Here is a 21,392-nt window from a genome sequence, read left to right as displayed (position 1 = left end):
ATTGTGTGAATCAGGAATTTGGACAGGACATAGTGAGGATGGCTGGTCTGTGCTTCACAATGTCTGGAGCCTCAGATGGGAAGACTTGAATGGCTGGAGAGGATTCAAATGGCTAGGGGCTGGAATAACCTGGAGGGTTCTTTGCTCAGGTTTCTGACACCTGGGCAGTGATGATTCAAAGGCTAGGCTTAGCTGGGACTGTCAACTGGTGTGCCTACATGTGGCGTGTCCATGTGCCTTGGGCTTCCTCACAGCGTGGTGGCCGGGATAGTCAGCTACCTTACATATGAGGCCAGGGCTCCAAGAGTAAGTGTTCCAGACCTAATCTCAGAAGTCACATAGAGTCACTTCCGCCCTACTTTACTGGCCAAGGCAGTCATAAATCTGTGTTGATTCAAAGGGAGGAGACAAAAAGCTCACCTAAGAGGTATCAGTGTCAGAGAGCACATGACACTCTTGATGAGACGAGTGACAAAGAATTTGTAACTATGTTTTAAAACCACCATAGTGATTGTCTCTGAAAAGGAGAATGGAAAGGGGCAGGAGGGCAACTCCTTTTGTGGCAATGTACATGGATCGTTCATTCAATTCAAAAAGTAATTTGAAGAAATGGGTTTGTGAAGTGTAAGTGCCTTACATGTCTGATCTTCTCCCTCCTGTACTATTAACCATTGTTACAATCAATATGATGATCTACCATTATTATTTACTGAGCGCTATGAACACAATACCATTCCATGAACAGCAAACTACAATCTGAATTTAGATCAAATTAAGAGATCACCCCCTCCTAGTGTTCTTATGTGGAGTTCTTGGGCCATTGCCTCAGGAGGTGAAAGAACTAATGAAAAAGGAGAACCAGCTCTACTTTTTAAGGTGGGCGTACACATACATATATATTCAACCAAAGTGTGTACTTACTATGTATCAGACGGTGCCCCAGGGATTTCCAGTAAGCTATGTGCAGAGTCTCAGCAAATATCTAAGGTAGAAAACTTTGTTGGCATAGGTACGAGGAAACTTAGGCACAACAAAGTTAACAAACTCACACTTGGTCACTTCTCAGGGAATAGAGTTGAGATTCAAACCCAGGTCTGTGGCTGAACAGCTTGAGTCCTGTCTCATATTCTGTGCTGCCAGACGGTAGAAATCCAAAACCTCATTTCTAAAACCATTTGGAATAGAGTAGTGTGGTAACATTCAGCATAATTTAGCATAAGCCTTCACAAGCCCCCTGATGATCCCACTTCCCTCACTTGAAAAAGAATTGAATAAAAATCTGTGCCATTAGTCTGGCCTGTAAATAATGCAACCTGGTGGAGAGCGGTGTCTTGTTAAGTGCAGGCCAGGAAAGGGCCCCCTCATTTAAGAGCCTCAGCATTAGAGGTTTCTGGGTAAAGGATAAGGAGCCCTAGTGGCACAGTGGTTAAAGCGCTTTGCTGCTAACCAGAAGGTTGGCAGTTTGAACCCACCAGCCACTCTGCGGGAGAAAGATGTGGCAGTCTGCTTCCATAAAGATTGACGGCCTCAGAAACCCTATGGCGTAGCTATGAGTTGAAATCGACTTGGCAGCAGTGGGTTTTGTTGTTAGGTAAACGATGCATGCAACGGGTGGGCCTCATGTAAAGCAATATCCAGGTTTCTCTATTCAAGATGCAAATACAAAGCCCCCGCTGTATGCAAAGGCCTGGTTTCCAGAAAACCTCCAACCACATTATTGGAATGTGCTCAGTTTTTTTCTTGGCTTTTCTGAGATGTTCTCTTTCCCTCTCTCTCTCTCTCCATTGTTTGTTATTTAGCCCAATATTTTTGATCAGCCTTAAGGAGGAGAATCAGGGGGACAGATGTGGTTTTCTAAATCCTGCTGAAGGCCTAGCAAGGTGTGACCCAGAGTAGATGAGGGTTGATTGACCGATAAGATGAGGTCAGCACACAACCACTGAAGGTGATCACGAAAATGTGCAGCAACAGGAGGGAAAGGCTAGTAACTCAAAGCCCTGGTCTATCAGAGTTGAGTGGGTCTCCACACAAGGGCTGGCAAAGTGCTTGTCCTCTCAGGGATCTGAGCTGAAAAATCAAGGGTGTTGTTCAGAAAGATCAAAGTTTCCAGCCAGCAGTTCCTGGAAGAGAATTCACCATGGAAGGAGTCAACTAGGACATGACAGCTTGATGCTTCTCTCCTGAGGGACCCTGAGCAGGAAAATGGAGCCATTCATGATGTTCTCCTCTGTAATAGCGTTGCCTTGTTGCCCACTGTACAGGACACCCTTAAGAGCCAGCTCCTGCAGCCTGAGCTAGGGTAGCGAGTGGGGCTTTCATTCATTGCTCTCCCATGCACCACCCCTGAATGGACTGGATGTTTTGTCTGTCTTTTCCTGAGTACACTGTGCGCTGTTCCAAGCAGAAATTAGACCTCCAGTTAGAACATTTGGTTGTTTTTCAAATTCTTCAGCAAATATCTACTGAGCACTTACTATAGGCGAAGCATTGTGCTAGGGCCCTAAAAGAGATATAAAGACACAGAATTTACCATTTTTTTATTATCTTTAAGTGGTTCTAAACTTAGTAGAGGAGATATGACATACCCACATATAACTACAGAGCAAGATCAAACAGCTGCATTAGTGAAAAAATAAATAAAAATTTATTTTTTCACTGTGAAAGCTAAACTCAAACCTGAGTCTTCTGATTTCAGAGCATTTTCATTCTACCACAGTGACTGTTGTGATTCTTCTACAATTCATGTGCAACGTGGGGAAAGTCACTTCTCAACTCTGGACCTCACTTTTCATTCTCTGCAAAACAAAGGGTTGGAAGATCTCTAGATTCCTTGTCAGCAGTGACGTTCTATGACTAAGGGGATAAAGAGATAACCATCAATACAATCTCGCAAATGCAAGATGACCATGCATCTCAGTTTGCCCAGGGTAGTACCAGTTTACTTTCAAAGGATTCTGGTTTAGAAGATGTCTTAGTCATCTAGTGCTGTGTAACAGAAGTACCACAAGTAGATGGCTTTAACAAAGATAAATTTATTTTCTCACAGTCTAGTAGGCTAGAAGTCTAAATTCAGGGTGTCAGCTCCGGAGGAAGACGTCGAATCTGTGTCGGCTCTGGAGGAAGGTCCCTGTCATCAGTCTTCCCCTGGACTAGGAGCTTTTCAGCACAGGCACCGTGGATCCAAAGGACTTCCTCTGCTCCCAGCACTGTTTGGGCATCGTCCCCAGGGGAAGGCTTTCTGTCTCTGCAGTGCCAGAGAAAGATTGATGACAAGGACCTTTCTGTTGCCATCAAGTCAATTCTGATTCATACCGACACTATAGGACAGAGTAGAACTGCCCCATAGGGCTTCCAAAGCTATAATATTTATGGAAGCAGACTGCCGTACCTTTCTTCTGTGGATCGAACCAACGACCTTCCAGTTAGCAGCCAAGTGCCTTAACCACTGTGCCACCAGGGCTCCTTGCTTAGGTTTATTCACCTGATGGCAAATAAGTAGCAATAATGGAAGCTACAAAGTCCTCTTGAACGTCTAGCTTGGAATTTACTGTCACTTCCACCACCTTCTATTGGTCAAAGCAAGTCATAAAGCCAGTCAGATTAAAAGGGTGGGGAAATAGACCTCACCTCTTGATGGGATGAGCCCTGGCTGCTCACAACTAAATGGTGCCGGGCTACCACCACCAACTGCTCTGACAGGGATCACAATAGTGGGTCCCAGACAAAGCTGGAGAAAAATGTAGAACAAAATTCTAACTCACCAAAAAAAAAAAAAAGACCAGACTTACTGGTCTGACAGAAACTGGAGGAAGCCCAGGAGTATGGCCCCGAGACTCCCTTTTAACTCAGTACTAACGTCACTCCTGAGGTTCACCCTTCAACCAAAGATTAGACAGGCCCGTAAAACAAAACAAGACTAAATGGGCACACCAGCCCAGGGGCAAGGACAAGAAGGCAGGAAAGGACAGGAAAGCTGGTAATGGGGAACCCAAGGTCAAGAAGGGGAAAATGTTGACATGTTGTAGGGGTAGCCACCTATGTCACAAAACATTATGTGTATTAACTGTTTAATGAGAAACTAGTTTGCTCTGTAAACCTACATCTAAAATACAATTTAAAAATTTTTTTTGAAAAAGAGTTTGGCTACCTAAAAGGTCAGCAGCTTGAATCCACCAGCCGCTCCTTGGAAACTCTGTGGGCCAACTCTATTCTGTCCTCTTGGGTCACTATGAGTCGGAATCGACAGCAACGGGTTTGGTTTTTTGGGTTTTTTTTTTTTCTCTGTGGGAGGCATTGAAAGTATTGTGACCATTTTGCAATCTACCACAGGCCTAATGGAGTGCCACAAATGCCTCTTGAAAAAAATATCCAGGAAGAGGAGAGATATATTAATTAATAGATATTTGCTATGCCTCAGGGCTTGGTATGCCTCCCTCTTCAGTAGTTGAATTACCCATGGAGACGAACATCCCAAACCTTGACAATAATTATAAGGAAAACATGATTTTTAATGTACATGTCAAGTTTCAAAATAAATAGTACACCCACTGGATTTTTTCCTACTTCATTTATATGCAAATTATATGACAGTGTTTGTTGGATCGTGTATACTTCCAGCTCAGATAATTAATATGGGTTTCATTTTTATAGTTTCCTGAAATGAATGGCTTTGTTTTTCAAAGTAAAACAAACTAAAATACAGACCTTAATGAGGAGCATGTCTTTGATGAAAACTGCAAATAATACATTCTCTCATGGCTTAGAATGGGTGTTCTCACAAAACAGGAATGCATCTAATAAGCTATCAAAACATGACCCTTAGAGCAAGAGGAGAACTTGAGCACCTGGTTGCCTTCAAGTTGATTCCCACATTGTCACAGTAGAACCGTGCTTCATTGGATCCTTAATGTAAGATTTTTTGGAAGTAGATCACCAAGTCTTTCTTCCAAGGTGCCTCTGGGTGGACTCAAACCTCCAACTTTTGGTTAGCAGCTGAGCATGTTAACTGTTTGCACTATCCAGAGAACCCAGCTAGGTTTTTCCAATTTCTACCATTCCTTCATTTACCAAGGATCTTTTGAGTGCCTACTTCTAGCAATGATGAGGTGATCGAGACCCAGGGAGTTTAAGTGACTTGTCCAAGCACACCCAGCTTATAAGAGGCAGAGTCAAGAATCTGCCCGGTCCCGCAGTCCAGCTCTTTGCACTGAGAAAAAGCACCGTGTCAGTGCTTAGGTTCTCCATCTTGTCCCTGTTACTCCCACAGTGGGACTGCCAGCTCCTCCTTCACGCTCCTCCTTCAGCGCTGTCCCTTTCATTTCTCTGAGTGTCAATTTCCTCATCTCTTAAAAGTCAAAATAAGGATAATAATTCCTAGTAAAAACTACCATTGTGAGGGCAGTGGTGGTTCACTGGTAGCATTATCACCTTCCGTTCAGGAAACCTGGGTTCGATTTCTAGCCAGAGCACCTCAAGCGTAGCCCCGACCGTTTATCTGTCAGTGGAGGCTTGCATGTTGCTATGATGTTGAACAGCTTTCAGCAGAGCTTCCAGATTAAGATGGACTAGGAAGAAAGATCAGCCAATGAAAACCCTATAGATGACAATGGTCCAGTCCCCAACCAATCATGGGGATGGTGCAGGACCAGCCAGCATTTTGTTTCGTTGCGCATAGAGTCACCGTGAGTAGGGGGCCAGCTTGACAGTAGCTAACAACAACAAAAATTACCATTAATAACTGAGCACTTACTTGTATGTGCCAAGCATTTTGCTAGACACTTTATGTACATGAAATTCTCAGAACAACTAGTTGTTGTTTTTTCCCTCCATTTACAGATAAAGAAATTGACGCTTGAAGAGATTAAATAATTTGCCTCAGGGCACATCACTGGTAATTGGTGAGCAGGGATTTCAGTACAGGTCGTATTAACCCAGAGGCCACACTTTCATCTCTAATAAGCTTTGGGAGGTTTACTAAATATGTATGCCCCAAAACTGTACACAGAATAGATGCTCAGTAAATATTTGTTAAATTGGAATCAGCAAGGATATGGCCAATTTGTGCAACCCAGCTCATGTCCAGCAACTTTTTTCAAGCCAAGCAAATATCACTCTGATGTACTGAAAGCTTCTAATGAGAACATTAGCTGTCAATTATACAAGTAAACCATTACATTGGGAACAAAATGGCACATGGACACAATGTGCTTGTTTGCTAGTGTCAGGCCTATCCCAGCAGATGTCAGCATGAGCCACCATTACTAACCATAAATTGGCATGTCAGTCTATGGCTTCAAGGGCTATTTTCTTCCTTCACTGATATTGGTAAACCGTACAGGTGCTACTTGGCAGTGATGTCTGGAATGAGACCAGGGAGTCCAAATAAGGGAAGTAGTCTAGAAACAGAGAAAAGAAGATGAAATTACCTGGGCTGTGAGATTGGAAATGGTGAGGTAGTTTGACAGTTGGGAAACACTGACCCAATCTACTGATGCATAAAGACTTGATTGTTCCAAAGCAGGAATGATATGGGAGGTTGGGTGAGGCAGGTGGCCATACAGCTGGGATGCTAGTCTGTATGTCCCTGATGTTCTTTTTATTTTCTGACATTCAGAGCAGAGCCTAGTATGATGATGACGATGATGTCTATGGCTGGGAATATTTTGAGCATTGTTAACCCTGGTGTTTTTAGGAACCAGTTGGTATAAAACTAGATATTAGGTCACATGCAGTATAGTCAGGCATACCTAGGTTTAAATTTCATCCTAGTTCAAGCTCTTGGCACAGGACAGATGCACAGCCTTTGCCTAGCTCTAGTTTAGGATGAAGACCCTGACGATTCACAAAGAAAAATTATTTTTACCCTTTTTTTCATTGAGCCCCTAATACATTAGGTACATTTAGATGCCCATTCATTACTAATTGGCTTCTTGATTAAGAATCGTGAACATCAAATTTGAGTTAGAGAAGTTTTCACTAATATATGGATTTGAATCTCACTCCTTGAAATCCCTAACCTGGTTTTTTGCTTTCTGCGTTTTGACTGGGAATGTTTTATAGCTCAGTGACAATATTTTTCAGGTAGAAAATGTATACAAAGGATTTGATTCTGAATTGTGGCATTACGTCAATGGACAGGCCAAAGTACAAAAATAAAATAATAATTACACTTTCAGTAAATGAGCTAACCTGAAAAGAGAGCAATCGGTGAAATGAGGACTCGCCCAGGAGGACACCTAGTACACATGCCTACCACGAAGTGTGGCCACAGCTCTCCACCTCCTTCATAGAACATTCAGAATGGATCTAAACATGGCGGGTTGCTGCTCAGATCATGTGTGTGGCCCCACGCCACAAGAGAGGCCCTTCTCTTCTCTGTAACAGATCATGGTCGATAACCAGTTGCTGTCGGGTCAACTCAGACTCATGGTAAGCCTATACGTGTCCGAGTAGAACTGTGCTTCACAGTTTTCAATGGCTAATTTTTTGGAAATAGATTACCAGGCCCTTTTCTGGAGGCACCTCCGAGTGGACTCGAGCCTCCAACGTTTCGATTAGCAGCCAAGTACGTCAACCACTTGCACCACCCAGGGACTCCTACAGAGCATGGCTTTGGGAGGTGAAATCCTCATTATCACTTAGAAGCCTGAGACAGTGACTTGTGAAGGGAGGAAAAGGATGGGAACTTCAACCAGCTAAATGCCTTGACTGAGGAAATTTGGTTTCTTAGCCCTGGCAATTCCAAGACTCATGGAATCTGTTCTCTCGAATCCAGCTGAACTCCTGGCTTAAAATGAAACTGCTTCAGAAATCAAGTCCTCAATCTCTACTTTTAAAAATTGATTACTTTCTTTCTCACAACCCATTACTCACGTACCTAGAAGGGGTCTGAGTTCTTGGCCAAAATGTCTCCTTCTGATGGTTAACATGCTCGGCTGCTAACCGAAAGGTTGGAGGCGTGAGTCCACCCAGAAGTGCCTCAGAAGAAAGGCCTGGCAATCTCCTTCTGAAAATCAGCCGCAGAAAACCCTATGGAACACAGTTCTCCTCTGACACACGTGGGGTCACCATGAGTCAGAGTCGACTCAATGCTAACTGTTTTTCTTTTTTTTAATTTTAGAACGGGGAAAGGTAGGAAAAGCATTTAAGAGTAAGGTTTTGGCTTCTCACTAGGGCCTGCTGCCCTCCCCCAATTTCATCACGCCCGCTTGGTCTTCCAGGCACCCTAGCTAATGAATGGCCAAAAAAGCAGCAATCATTAAAAGAGAGAAATGGCTATTGTGAAATTTAATAGAACCATGTGAGTGATAATAAAAGCATGTATTGAAAGCATGAAATTAGTAAAGAGAACAAGCCTGGTTTGGAGTGATAGAGACAGCGTTTATCATTCTAGATATTCAAAAGGTCGCTGTGTACAAGTTTCTTTGGCTTTTAATGAAGCTCTCAAAAGCCATGGCAAAAAGTGTTTTAGGTGACTGCCCAAGGTCAGCCCTTCAGACAATTTGAGGTAGTTTTCACCCAGCTCAACTCCAGGAGTCATTTCTCTGGGCAAAATTGGACGGCATTATCAAAGCAAAAATGGAATTGTTTCTCAAAGTGGAGAGCACTGAAATAAAAGTGTTTGGCAATAATAGGTGAGAGGCTCTCTGACAGCATTCTGCTGCCGGAGCATGTTTGCAAGGGTCCCAAGTTTGCAACAAAGGACATCCACAGAACACCACTACAGCGCAAGCCTGGATTTACCTTAATGGGGTCAGGTAAGAAATACTGCATTTTAAGTGTCTGGTTGTCATGGGATTGAATTATGTCCCCCAAAAAAATGTGTACATCAACTTGATTAGGCCATGATTCCCAGTATTGTGTGGTTGTCGTCCATTTTGTGATTGTAGTTTTTTGTTGAGAGGATTAGGGTAGGATTGTAATACCACCCTTACTCAGGCCACCTCACTGATCCAAGGTAAAGGGAGTTTCCCTGGGGTGTGGCCTGTACCACCTTTTATCTGTGGATGTCCTTTGGTAAGGAATGTGCTTCTTAGCTCAAGTAGACACATGAGACTAAGTGGGCAGCTCCTATCCAGAGGCGAGATGAGAAGGCAGAGGGGATCAGGAGCTGGTTGAATGAACACGGGAAATACAGGGTGGAGAGGAGGAGTGTGCTGTCACATTATAGGGAGAGCAACTAGGGTCACATAACAATGTGTTTATACGTTTTTGTTATGAGAAACTGACTTGAATTGTAAACTTTCACTTAAAGCACAATTTAAAAAAAAAGAGAGAGAGAGAGACCTCCATCTTAGGGAACCAGCTTTGAGATGATTTGGGACCATCTATTTTTATTTTCACATTGGAGCCCTGGTGGCGCAGTAGTTAAGAGCTCAGAGGCTAACCAAAAGATCAGCAGTTCAAACCCATCAGCCGCTCCTTGGAAACCCTATGGGGCACTTTTACTCTGTTCTATAGGGTCACTGTGAGTCAGAATCGACTCAACAGCAACGGGTTGGGTTTCATTTGGGTTTTTTATTTTCACATTCTCAAGACAGAATCTTATTCTTCCAGCTCGACCAGGGGCAAGTTGGGTGTTTTGATTGCCAGTACTACCAAGACTGCAGGAAATGGAGGAGAAATAGCTACATTGATGGTTTTAGCTTTGAACTATTAGATCTACCACAGTAGATAACGCTGACACTCTTACCTCTTCCTGGTTCTCTTTCAGTCATCAAAGAAGTTTTTTCCCATCACATTCTTTGGCGCCATCACCTGGATTGCAGTATTCTCTTACTTGATGGTCTGGTGGGCACACCAGGTAAGACCTTGATAGTAGTTAATCAATGTGTTTGCCTTCCAAAACTGTCACAACAGCACCGGGTCTGACATAGACAAATTACATATTTTAGGACAAAAGGAATTTACTCCTCTTAATTTTCTCAGCCTTTTCCTGTAACATGAAGTCAAATTGACATAGCCCCAGACAGCTATGGCGAGGGAGGCAAGCCTGAACTACTTCTTGCCCTCTGAAGCCTGAAACCAGGCCATCCCAGGCCTGGGAGGAATATCCAAGGTTAGCCAACTCAGTGGCACTTACTCTCACTCCTTGCACTGCCTTCAGGCAGCCACTCATCTCCCGCCTTATCAGCCTTTCAAAACTGGCTCTTAGGAAAGAACCTGGAGGCAAAACGGTCTCTACTTGGAATCTCAGTTTGCAGAAAGGATGGTGCATTTCAGTTTACTCAATGCCTGTCATAATACCCATCACAAAGTAGAATCTCAGTAATTGTTCCTTGAAAAACGTGAATGAAAGAACGAGATGCAAAGTTTTTATGTTCTCAAAGGCAATAGCATTAACCATTATTTATTATGTACTACATGCCAGGCACTTGACATCTCTTTGTCCTTGTAATCTTCACAGTAACCCTGTATATAGACCAAATCCTGTGAAGGAGTTGTTATCCAAGTTTATAGATAAAGAAGTCAAGCGTAGCGATAATAAGAAAATTGCCCCAGGTCCTATAGGTAGTAAATAGCAGAACTAAGATTCTAACCTGAGACTCCAAAACTCATGCTGTTAACCTCTGTTCTATGCCATATCAATTCCAAGCTTCATACTTGTATGCTTTGTTTAATATGGTCTTAAAATTATTATACTTCTTAACATAAATAAAACACAGCAATTTGAAATATGGAGATATGCACCAAGAACGTACGTGGGAAAAGGATAGACTTTTCAACCAATGGTGCTAGAATAACTAGATTTCCATATACCAAAAAAAAAAAATGAACTTAGATCCTTGGGTCATAGTCCTAAATGGAAGTGCTAAAAGTCCCAAACTTCTAGAAGAAAACATAGGAAAAACTCGACATGACCATGAATTGGGCAAAGAATTCTCTCATGTGGTACCAAAGTATGAGCCCTAAAAGAGGACATTGAACTTTGGCAAAATTAAAAATTTTGCTCTTCAAAAAAATTAAAAAATGAAAAGACAAATCATGGGCTGGAAGAAAATATTTGCACCACGTATACCTGATAAAGGACTTATATCCAGGATACATAAGTAGCTCTTTAACCTCAATAATAGGAAGACGAACATCCTCAAGACCCCTAATTTTTTAAATGGGCAAAAGTTGCTCAAGACATTGGAGGAGCTTCCACCTGAGGCTAGACCAACTTTTTAAAATAGAACTCATCAGTCTTAAAAAGCAAAGACCAAAAGAAAATATAATAATCACTCCCCTCCTTCCTTTCAATGTTGTTGTTGTTGTTAGGTGCCATCGAGTCAGTTCTGACTCATAGCGAGCCACCCTATGCACAACAGAACGAAACACTGCCCGGTCCTGCACCATCCTTACAATCATTGTTATGCTTGAGCTCATTGTTGCAGCCACTGTTGTCAATCCACCTCGTTGAGAGTCTTCCTCTTTTCCGCTGACCCTGCACTTTGCCAAGCATGATGTCCTTCTCCAGGGACTCATCCCTCCTGACAACATGTCCGAAGTATGTAACATGCAGTCTCGCCATCCTTGCTTCTAAGGAGCATTCTGGTTGTACTTCTTATAAGACAGATTTGTTTGTTCTTTTGGCAGTCCATGGTATATTCGATATTCTTCGCCAACACCACAATTCAAAGGCGTCAGTTCTTCTTCAGTCTTCTTATTCATTGTCCAGCTTTCACATGCATATGATGCAATTGAAAATACCATGGCTTGGGTCAGGCGCACCTTAGTCTTCAAGGTGACATCTTTGCTCTTCAATACTTTAAAGAGGCCTTTTGCAGCAGATTTACCCAATGCAATGCGTCTTTTGATTTCTTTACTGCTGCTTCCATGGCTGTTCTATACTTGGATCCTTTCTATAGTGATGTACAACTTACAAAGGCTTTTACATAAATTGTCTTTTAATCCTCACAACTACCTTGTAAGGTAGGAGTTATCATCCCCACTTTATGGATCAGAAAGTACCAAAGACGTTGTGCCAGTGGTTCAGTTAGCAATGAATCACAAAAAAACCCATTGCCTTAGAGTTAATTCCAACTCATGGCGACCCCATGTGTTACAGAGCAGAATTGCTCCATAAGGTGTACTTGGTTGTCATCTTTACGGAAGCAGATCACCAGGCCTTTCTTCTGTGGTGCCGCTGGATGGGTTTGAACCACCAACCTTTAGGTTAGTAGTCAAGTGCAAACCATTTGCACTACCTGGGGGCCTGCAGTGAGTCAAGCACTTAATAAATGCTAGAGGCAGATTTTGAACCCAGGTCCCCTCATTCCCTGTCTTTTGCTTTCTCCATGGCTGCCTCTCTGGTTCACAATCCTGTATTCCCAAAATCAAACAAAGCCACTGCCATTGAGTGAAATCCGACTTACAGTGACCCCATAGGACAGAGTAGAACTACTCCATAGGGTTTCCAAGACTGTAGATCTTTACAGAAGCAGACTGCCACATCTCTCCTACACAGCGGCTGATGGGTTCTAACCGCCAGCCTTTTGGTTAGCAGCAGAGTGCTTAACCACTGTACCACCAGTGCTCCTTACCAAAGCCTAAAACACCTAAAATCAAATTTCCTGTGGAAATGGTGGAAGCTTAAAGTGTTCAAGTGGGTTAAAGACACTAGAAGATGCTGAGGAAAAATGGAGACACTGAGTGTCAGTCCTGGACCTTCAATGGTGAATGTCAGGGAAGGCGAGTCTGCCCCAGGACTTGGTGCCACCGTCAGGTGACCAACCCTGGACTCAATGACCAACAGGCCTGTATAACTCTGATCTTGCAGCTTCCCTTGCTCAGTCTTGAGAAACACCATACCGAGGCTGCACACTAGCCCTGTATAGATCTTTTTAATTTGAAATTTTCTGCTTAATTCTCACACAGTCATTCCTTACTTCTCAGGTCTGGATAACATTAGAGTGTAAATTTCTTTAGGGCAATGATTGTGGCTTATTCATCTTTGCATTCACAGCGCTCAGCACAGCACAGAGTAGAAACTCATTGAAAGGTGGTTGCATTGAAATGTTTGTGGTTTCGCTGATTTTGTGGCTTCGAACACTCACGTGTTTCTTCCTATTACCCCGTTTAGGTTGGAGAGACAATTGGCATCAGTGAGGAGATCATGGGCCTGACCATCTTGGCTGCTGGGACCTCCATCCCTGATCTTATCACCAGTGTCATAGTGGCCCGAAAGGGGCTTGGGGACATGGCCGTGTCCAGCTCTGTTGGAAGCAATATTTTTGACATCACAGTAGGGTGAGTAGAGGTGTTTCCATAAAGGTACCCATGAGCTCTACCCCCAAATACATCTTCTTAGAAGCAGCCTATGGAGACAAAATCTCATGGATCTCGTGGTCTAAAACTAACAATAAAAACTAAAGATAGGGAGTACCGTTCAGGTTCACAGACTCTATTTTCCTTTTTCAGAGAATTTACTGAAGAAAAATCATCCTTAGACAGGCAGAGGAGTCCCTGGGTGTTGCAAACGGTTAAAAAGCTCTGCTGCTAACCTAAAGGTTGGAAGTTCGAGTCCACCCAGAGGTGCCTGGGAAGAAAGGCCTGGCGGTCTCCTTTTGAAAAATCAGTCATTGAAAACCCTACGGAACACAGTTCTACTCTGACACACATGGGGTCACCATGAGTCGGGATCAATTAAACAGCAACTGGTTAGACAGAAACACATAACTGCATACAGAATGAATGTTTTATTAAATACTTTAAGAGAATTTCATTTCTATATAAAAGCATTGGCTACATATTATGAATATTCAATATTCAGGCATGACTGAGATGCTCTGGTAGTTTCGCTCTATTTGTTCTATTTTCAAAATCTAATTAAAGCCCTCACCAGCCTCGGAATAGATGTAGATTGTGAAGCAGATTAGGAGAAACATAGGCCCAGCATAAATATCCCATTTCCTTCCTTCGAAAATGCTGGCATTTGTTTATCTGTGCTAGTGAAGATAGTCCAGGTTTTTTGAAAGTCAGAAGATGAGATCTTTTTTTACATTTAAGAAAATTGCAGCTTAATATGAATAATCTCTAAAGTGGATCAGATTATGGAGGGGTGCTATTACCTCTGCCATTTCATTTAACTTGTCAAAAGCAAAAGTAGTCTGCAAATAACCCTGAATGGCAGCCTCCTGAGAAAGTAAGACCTGGAATGTTATCCTTCTAAAATGCACATATGTTCTCATTGAACGTTTTGAGTATCGTTCTCTCCTACACCTTTTCGTTTCCAAATATATGATAATATCTGTTATTTTACATACAGTGTCTACCACGTACACTGTACATACATTTCTATCCATTTGAACAACACGGTGATCCTGTGTAGCACAGTCATCATCTCCATTTTTCAGTACAAAAAAAAAACGTTGCCATCAAGTCGATTCTGACTCATAGCGACCCTACAGGACAGAGTAGAGCTGCCCCATAGGGTTTTCAAGGAGCACCTGGTGGATTTGAACTGCAGACCTTTTGGTTAGCAGCCATAGCACTTAACCACTACACCACCAGCGTTTCCCCATTTTTCAATAAGGACATTAAAAGGTAGAGTTCACACAGCTAGTAAATGATGCCCGTGCTGTCCCCTTCATCTGAGGAGCTGAAATTACACCTGTTTCCTAAGCCGACCCTGTGGAGCCCCTCCCCCAACCACCTCCACTAACGTAAGCACCTCCTTCACCATGTCTGACTGCTCCTCCTGGTCTATCCACACTCTCTCCCCTTGCTTCTCTCGCTCGTAGGCTCCCCCTGCCCTGGCTCCTGTATACCATCATCCACAGATTCCAACCAGTGGCCGTCAGCAGCAACGGCCTCTTCTGCGCCATTGTCCTCCTCTTCATCATGCTGCTCTTCGTCATCCTCTCCATTGCCTTCTGCAAATGGCGGATGAACAAAGTGCTGGGCTTCATCATGTTTGGCCTCTACTTTGTGTTCCTGGTGGTCAGCGTCCTTCTAGAAGACAGAATTCTTGTGTGTCCTGTCTCCATCTAGCAGGAAAAGCCATATCTTGAACCAACAGCATGGATGGTCCCTTCCCACTCTGGGCTCTAGACTCCTTCACCTCTTGAGAAGAAGGCAGCTGGCTCACAGCCCTGGGTGTTTCGAGTGTCCTTTCTCAGATTTGAGGAGGGATGGATTCACACTGGGCCCGTTCACTCCACAGGCTGCTTCCACCCTTGCCTACCGAAATGGCTTCATGTAAGAGACAAAGAGAACTGTTAGTTGGGGGCTTCTCTCCATTCACCACTGACAGGTACTCCTCGCTGGTCAGAGGTACATTCGTTGTAATGATGCAAACAATGATGGAAGCTATATACATAGTATACATATTATAAATACACTCACATGACACACACACCTGCCTGTTCCTGTACTATACTTCTCCTTCCACACCTATAGATTAATATATTCCTGTATACAAACACAAAGAAAGAAAAAAATTATATATATAATTTTATATATATAAGTACAAATGCATCTTTTCAGGGATAGCTCTAGTATATTTATAGTACCTGTTAGAAGAGGGGCATCAACCTTCAGTCTGGGCTTTACCTCTAGCACAAGAGGTGAACTAATGAAATCAATAGACAAAGGTAGCATTGCTGTGACCTTCAGATACTTTGGACTTGCCTGGATATTACATGGCAATGCGGAATGTTTAGGGAAATAGGTTACAGGGAGAGGGCTTAGTGGAGAACATCTACAGGGACTCTGATTTGAACCCTCCAAAACACTCCCACAAGCCAAGCAGGGAAAACTACCTTCCCACCCCCACAGGGGTACATTGACTGTTTGAAACCCACAGGGTAACTTGGGACAGACAGAGGTAAAGCCCAGACTGATACAGGGACAGGGAGGGAGGTGACCAGGGTGGTTGTTTTGTTTTGCCTTATATTACCCCAGCATGCAAGTAGAAAATAAGACTGCAAGCCAAATTAGCACTATTCTAGGACAGGAAAACTATACTAATTGATCCTGTGCTGTTCCAATGCACGTCCCATTATCGTCAACAGAAGGGGGCAAATTTAGCTGTGATTGTCATTTAAACGTATTTTGATGCTAAGGGCTCACATATAGTCAAAATGCCACCAAGAAGCCCAGATGTGTGATAAGGAATACCTTCCAGTAGAGGAACTCAATAGGCCTTGCCACCAATGAGAATGCAAGACGATAATTCTTTAAAGCACCTTCCAATGTGGTCATAAAGGGCCTCAATGTCTGAGGAAATTACTATTTCTCTAGTAGAGATGAATTGACTATGATCAATACCGTTTGGGGTGATGCAGCTTAGAGACGTTTGGAAAGGCATTTGTGCGCACAGCGCATCCCAGGAAGGTTTCTGAGTCCATTGTCAGGCCATGCCAGGACCGGTATTTGGTTAAAGCCTATGCAACATCTGTGTGTCTGCTTCCATCAGAACCCCATCTAGGACTCTTCGTAGCCTACAGATAATACTCAACAGTTCTTTACACTGATTTCCAGCCAGTCTCTCCAAGGTTTTGATTTCCTGATTTTACTCAGCATTACATGGAATATTGCATTTCAGTCATTCAGTGCCCCAAGTTCTGTTTGATACCTTGTATGCTTTTTCAGCTCTATGTCAGTAGAAAATAAACCAGCAGGGAAAAAAAGGCCGACCAAATTGATTTTAAAAATTTGTAGAGCTTTTTATTTTCCCAAGTCATGCTTATATTAAAATTCATTGAAAGACAACTCCAAAAGCTCAATCCATAAAAGAAAAACTTGCTAAGTTAGGGTGGGGATGGAAAAACACTAAATAGACAATAGATAAGTGGTAACAAAAAAAAAAAAAAATGTGCTCTACTAAAGACACTGGTAAGAGAATAAAATCAAATGGAAAAGTTAATAGGGGATGGCCCGTTATCCTGTGCCCATCGCATGTCTGAGTTGAAACATACCACCACATATGGGGAGCTAACCCTGTATGTGATCTTGTCTCCAGTCTATTCTGTCATTGATGTCGGCTATGATTTTGTTGTGAGCACACATCTCCTAATATAGGCAGCCAGAGTGCAAAACTCACAGCTGAATCAAGAGGAAGGGAGACCTGACAACCCCACGTCCGGCTTGGTATTCTTTCCAAAAGACTTCAGCTTATTCCACAGAGTAACGGGTAGTGCCCATCATAGCTCCTCCCACCAAAGCCAAAGCACTTCAAGGTAGAGGTCCACTAGAAAAACAAGAAATCAAGACACTTCACCTAGCCAGCTAGCCTTCAAGTCTCTGCAACTCTGTGAAGTCGGGTTTTCAGGGGTCTGAGAGAGCTCCGCATCTCGTTCATTAAGGACAGACTTTAGTGATGAGGCAAGAATTTGTGCCCGTTCCTTAGTGTGAAAGAAAAGGAGTATGTGAACTTTAGCTGAAAACTCTGTTTGCCCCGTGCATTACTTGAAGGAGAGAAAAGTTGGTTATTGTGTGAACATGTATTATTGACTGGTTTGTTATTTGAAAGAAGGTTTGAATAGGTGACTTTGATTCAACGGCAGGTAGCCTAGGCAGGATAAGAACGGTTGAGCAAGGTCCAGTGCCACTTTGTTCTTCTCCAGCTTCTTGATCCTCCCTCCTGCCTCCGCACCCATTCCTGTTCATTCCCAGCTCAAGGTAAAGCTTAATCCAAGCAGCCATGGACCATTTTCTTCCCCTGGGAACTCCTCCTCACAGGGGTTGTTGTGGTCATTGATGAAAAGTTGTGTTTGAGAAAACAGTGTTTCCAAGCCCAGTTCCCACCTCAGTGATGTGCACTGAGCACCACCTACAACAGCAATGCTCCCTTGCTGCCTGGCATATAGGCACCTTTTCCTTTCCACCCCTTCCCCCGATCTCCCCTCGTTAATGTGTCCGTACGTATGTGGTTGTGTGTTTGGCTAGAGTACATTCAGGGGGAAGTGTATAAAATGTAACAGTGAGTCTTTAAAAGCCTTCAAATCTTTGACATAATTATAAGAAAGAACTTTCAGAACTTGGCCTCCAGGTTAAGTAATCGCCAACTCCTTTCCTGCATGCCTGTGTATATACGTATATAAATATCTCTATCTTTATAGCAGGTCTATATATACACACACACTATCAGCTATATCATCACTCTCTGACACACTCACATACAGGATTCAAAAGCAGGAAGCATCAAGTTTTGCCAAAGCCAAGGAAGAGGAAAGTCATGTGCACCATCAACCAAAGGGAACGTTTCTTCCTGGTTTCACAAGGTTGCTTTGTTCTATGTACACAGACATACAAACATACACATATGTACTCCTATTTTCATACCCAAGGAATATTGATTTACAGCCTTAAGGAAATGACCAGCCATATCCCTGATGCTAACTGGGAGATGAAGTACACACAACAGAAAAGTATGGGAGAAAATGTAGACAGTAGATATTATCTTCACTTCCTTGGAGCAGGTGTAAAATAATACTAAAAATTCAAAAGCCAACCTCTTACTGCTCCATCTAAAGTAAATGAGCTGTACCAATTGGTTCTACTTCCCCCCAGCAACCCAAGCAGGTCTGGATTGCTGTCACTTCCCCTGTAACCCTAGGCAGCCTCAGGACAGGAGAGCAACTTGGCTGGAACCAAGAATGCCCAAATAGAACCTTCTATATTGCATCTGAAAATGCTCATGCTGAGTCCAGCTGCCCTTTGAACCTGACCAGTTTCGGATGAAGTGGAGCTGGAGGTTAGGTGGTGTTTATGAGGGTTCCCAGGATCTAAACTGAGTTAGGCAGTGACAGATCGGTACAAGTACATGTTCCGGGGACCAAGAGAAGGGCTGTTTATCAACTTGGCAGCTGCAGCAGAACATCCTAACACCCTTGCCCAGAAGCTTATATAACGGAACAGGGACTGTTTCATATTCAGGGGAAATGCTTTGTAAGGCTTCTAACAGGTGTCACCTGACAGGGGCTGTTATCATTTATTTTATGGGGAAGACATGAATCAGGTGGTTTGGAGGCCTTGCTACACAACACAGCTGCCTTGCTGATTAGATACTTGATATTAATGGACATCCATTCCTGGGCAGGGAGAGAGTTGGCAGACTCCCAGCATTGCTCACAGCTCTTAAACCCCTACGTAAGTGACAGAGAGGACAAGCTGTAAAGGGAAGGTCCAAGAACACTTTAGCAGAAAGCTGACCAAGGAAACGAAAACAGGTAGAGCTTCTGGTCAGATAGAGAGGAAAGGACTTCTGCTAAGCGCTCTGCCGAAATTACTGGATTGGAATATCTAACATGGGTTGTAATGGACTGTCTGAATATAATTTCTATGTGCTTTCTTCCCTTCACCTACTGTACCACACACACACACACACACACACACACCAGGTACCCAAGATTATGAGGATGCTATACTTCCTTGCACCTGGGAAGATTGTTACTCAAATAATTAAGTGACCATATTATGAGAGGCAGCACTGTTACAGAGGAAAGGGAAGCTGTTCCCAGGGTGAGTTCCAGAAAAATCGACTGTCTCCTACAAACTTACTATAGAAGCAGGTGCTCATTTTAGCTAAACAAGCACTTATATAACCACAGGGCTTAATATTTTGAAAAGATAAATCTTCAAGCCCTATACCTCCCTAAGCAATATTGGCTTCAATTAGTAGGAAAGGGCTTCTCATTAAGAGAGTTAGTGGGGAAAAAAAAAGAATGAGGCAGGGGGAGAAAGGAGAAATTAATTTGCTTTTTCTTGGGCTCCCAAGAAAGCAACTGTCTGTTGAAATACATTCCTATAGAGTTTAAAATATAGAATTACAAATATCTGGCTTTTTTTTTTTTTTAACCAATTACAAAAGCCCATAGACAGTCTTGGATAAAAATTTTCCCTAAACTAGAAAGTCTTGGCAAAGAATGGTAACAATGTCCTCCTCCTCTCTTTATGTTTAACTCACTGCCTCTATGTCTTTGTTTCTTTTTTTAATCTCACAGCCTTGACATTCTTTGAAATATATAGCAAACAAGAAAAGCAATAAAGGAAATACCCACAGCCAGCTAAACTCCATTACTTATTATTACACCATCTTGATTTTTTTTTTCCATTTCATTAGGAGCCTTGAAACTGCACAGTCTGTGGCGTGTAATCACAAGGAGAATTTAGACTTCTCCAGAAGTTATAGGTGTGTGTGTACTTGCTATGGAAGTCACTTGTGTTTTCTATGTCAACCCCACCAAACCATATGCACTCTACAATTTTTTTACCTGTCTCCCTCACACCCAGAGACTCCGCTCTGTTCAGAACAACCTGAATTCCATAAAGCTCTTCAATCTGACTAGTGACCGTTTTCTTCTATTGTACTGAACAGTGAGGACATGAGAGGGCCACAAAGGAAAAATGAATCCACAGGTCAGACAACTTTTTAGAGACCGAAACGACCCTGCAATTATGACCGGATAGACAACCGTGTTCCAATTAGTGGACGAGTAGTGAGAGGCTGTATGGAATCCCAGATGATCTAAGCCAAAGCACTTTCACTAAATGATTGACAGACTAGAAAACCTAAAAGAATTGAAAAGTAGATTAAAAAATACAGATAAATACCTAAATCTGACAGAGTGCCATGGAGTTTGCATAGGCTCCTACCAAAGGTTACGTTCCATTAAGAGAGTTTGTCCAGTCCATCACCCTTATCCAAAGGAGGACAACCCTTTCTTAGGAAAGACATCCCAGCATAAATGTTCCTAGCCCATTGTTGTCAAATTGATTCCAACTCATGGCGACCCCATGTGTTACAGAGTAGAACTGCTCCATACGGTTTTCTTGGCTGTAATCTTTACAGAAGCAGTTCGCCAGGCCTTTTGTGTGTGTGTGTGTGTGCTTTAAGTGCAAGTTTACAAATCAAGTCAGTCTCTCATATAAAAATTTATATACACCTTGCTATATACTCCTAGTTGCTCTCCCCCTAATAAGACAGCACACTCCTTCTCTCCACCTTCTATTTCCATGTCCATTCAGCCAGCTTCTGACCCCCTCTGACCTCTCATCTCCCCTCCAGACAGGAGCTGCCTGCATAGTCTCATGTGTCTACTTGATCCAAGAAGCTCACTCCTCACCAGTATCATTTTCTATCCCATAGCCCAATCCAATCCCTGTCTGAAGAGTTGGCTTTGGGAATGGTTCCTGTCTTGGGCTAACAGAAGGTCTGGGGACCATGACCTCTGGGGTCCTTCTAACCCCAATCAGGCCATTTAGTCTGATCTTTTTACAAGAATTTGATCGCCAGGCTTTTTTTCACAGCACCACTGAGTGGGTTTCAAGCACCACCTTTTAGGTTAGGAGCTCATCGCAAACCGCTTGTGCCACCCAGGCTTCTTCAACCCAATTCAGTGCTTAACAAACATCAGAGTCAGAAAAGAGTTCCTGCAAGAAGGGCTTCGAACCAGTTTGTTCTGGTT

General features: G+C 42.9%; 1 protein-coding gene across 3 annotated transcripts in view; it reads left to right on the top strand.

Moving 5' to 3' along the window:
* SLC24A2 (solute carrier family 24 member 2) overlaps positions 1 to 19,306 on the top strand; it is a 279,329-nt gene extending 260,023 nt beyond the window's left edge. For all 3 annotated transcript variants that reach the window (XM_049896187.1, XM_049896188.1, XM_049896186.1), the window contains 3 exons: positions 9,713 to 9,802; positions 13,064 to 13,230; positions 14,724 to 19,306. In XM_049896187.1, the coding sequence (XP_049752144.1) occupies positions 9,713 to 9,802; positions 13,064 to 13,230; positions 14,724 to 14,973 (507 nt within the window). In that variant the 3' untranslated portion in view covers positions 14,974 to 19,306. The remainder of the gene's footprint in view (positions 1 to 9,712; positions 9,803 to 13,063; positions 13,231 to 14,723) is intronic.
* Positions 19,307 to 21,392: the final 2,086 nt, after the last annotated feature.

This window comes from Elephas maximus, chromosome 9 (assembly GCF_024166365.1).
Source record: "Elephas maximus indicus isolate mEleMax1 chromosome 9, mEleMax1 primary haplotype, whole genome shotgun sequence".
Classification (NCBI taxonomy): domain Eukaryota; kingdom Metazoa; phylum Chordata; class Mammalia; order Proboscidea; family Elephantidae; genus Elephas; species Elephas maximus.
Note: the sequence above shows the minus strand (reverse complement) of the source record. Positions and strands in the feature narration are given on the sequence as shown.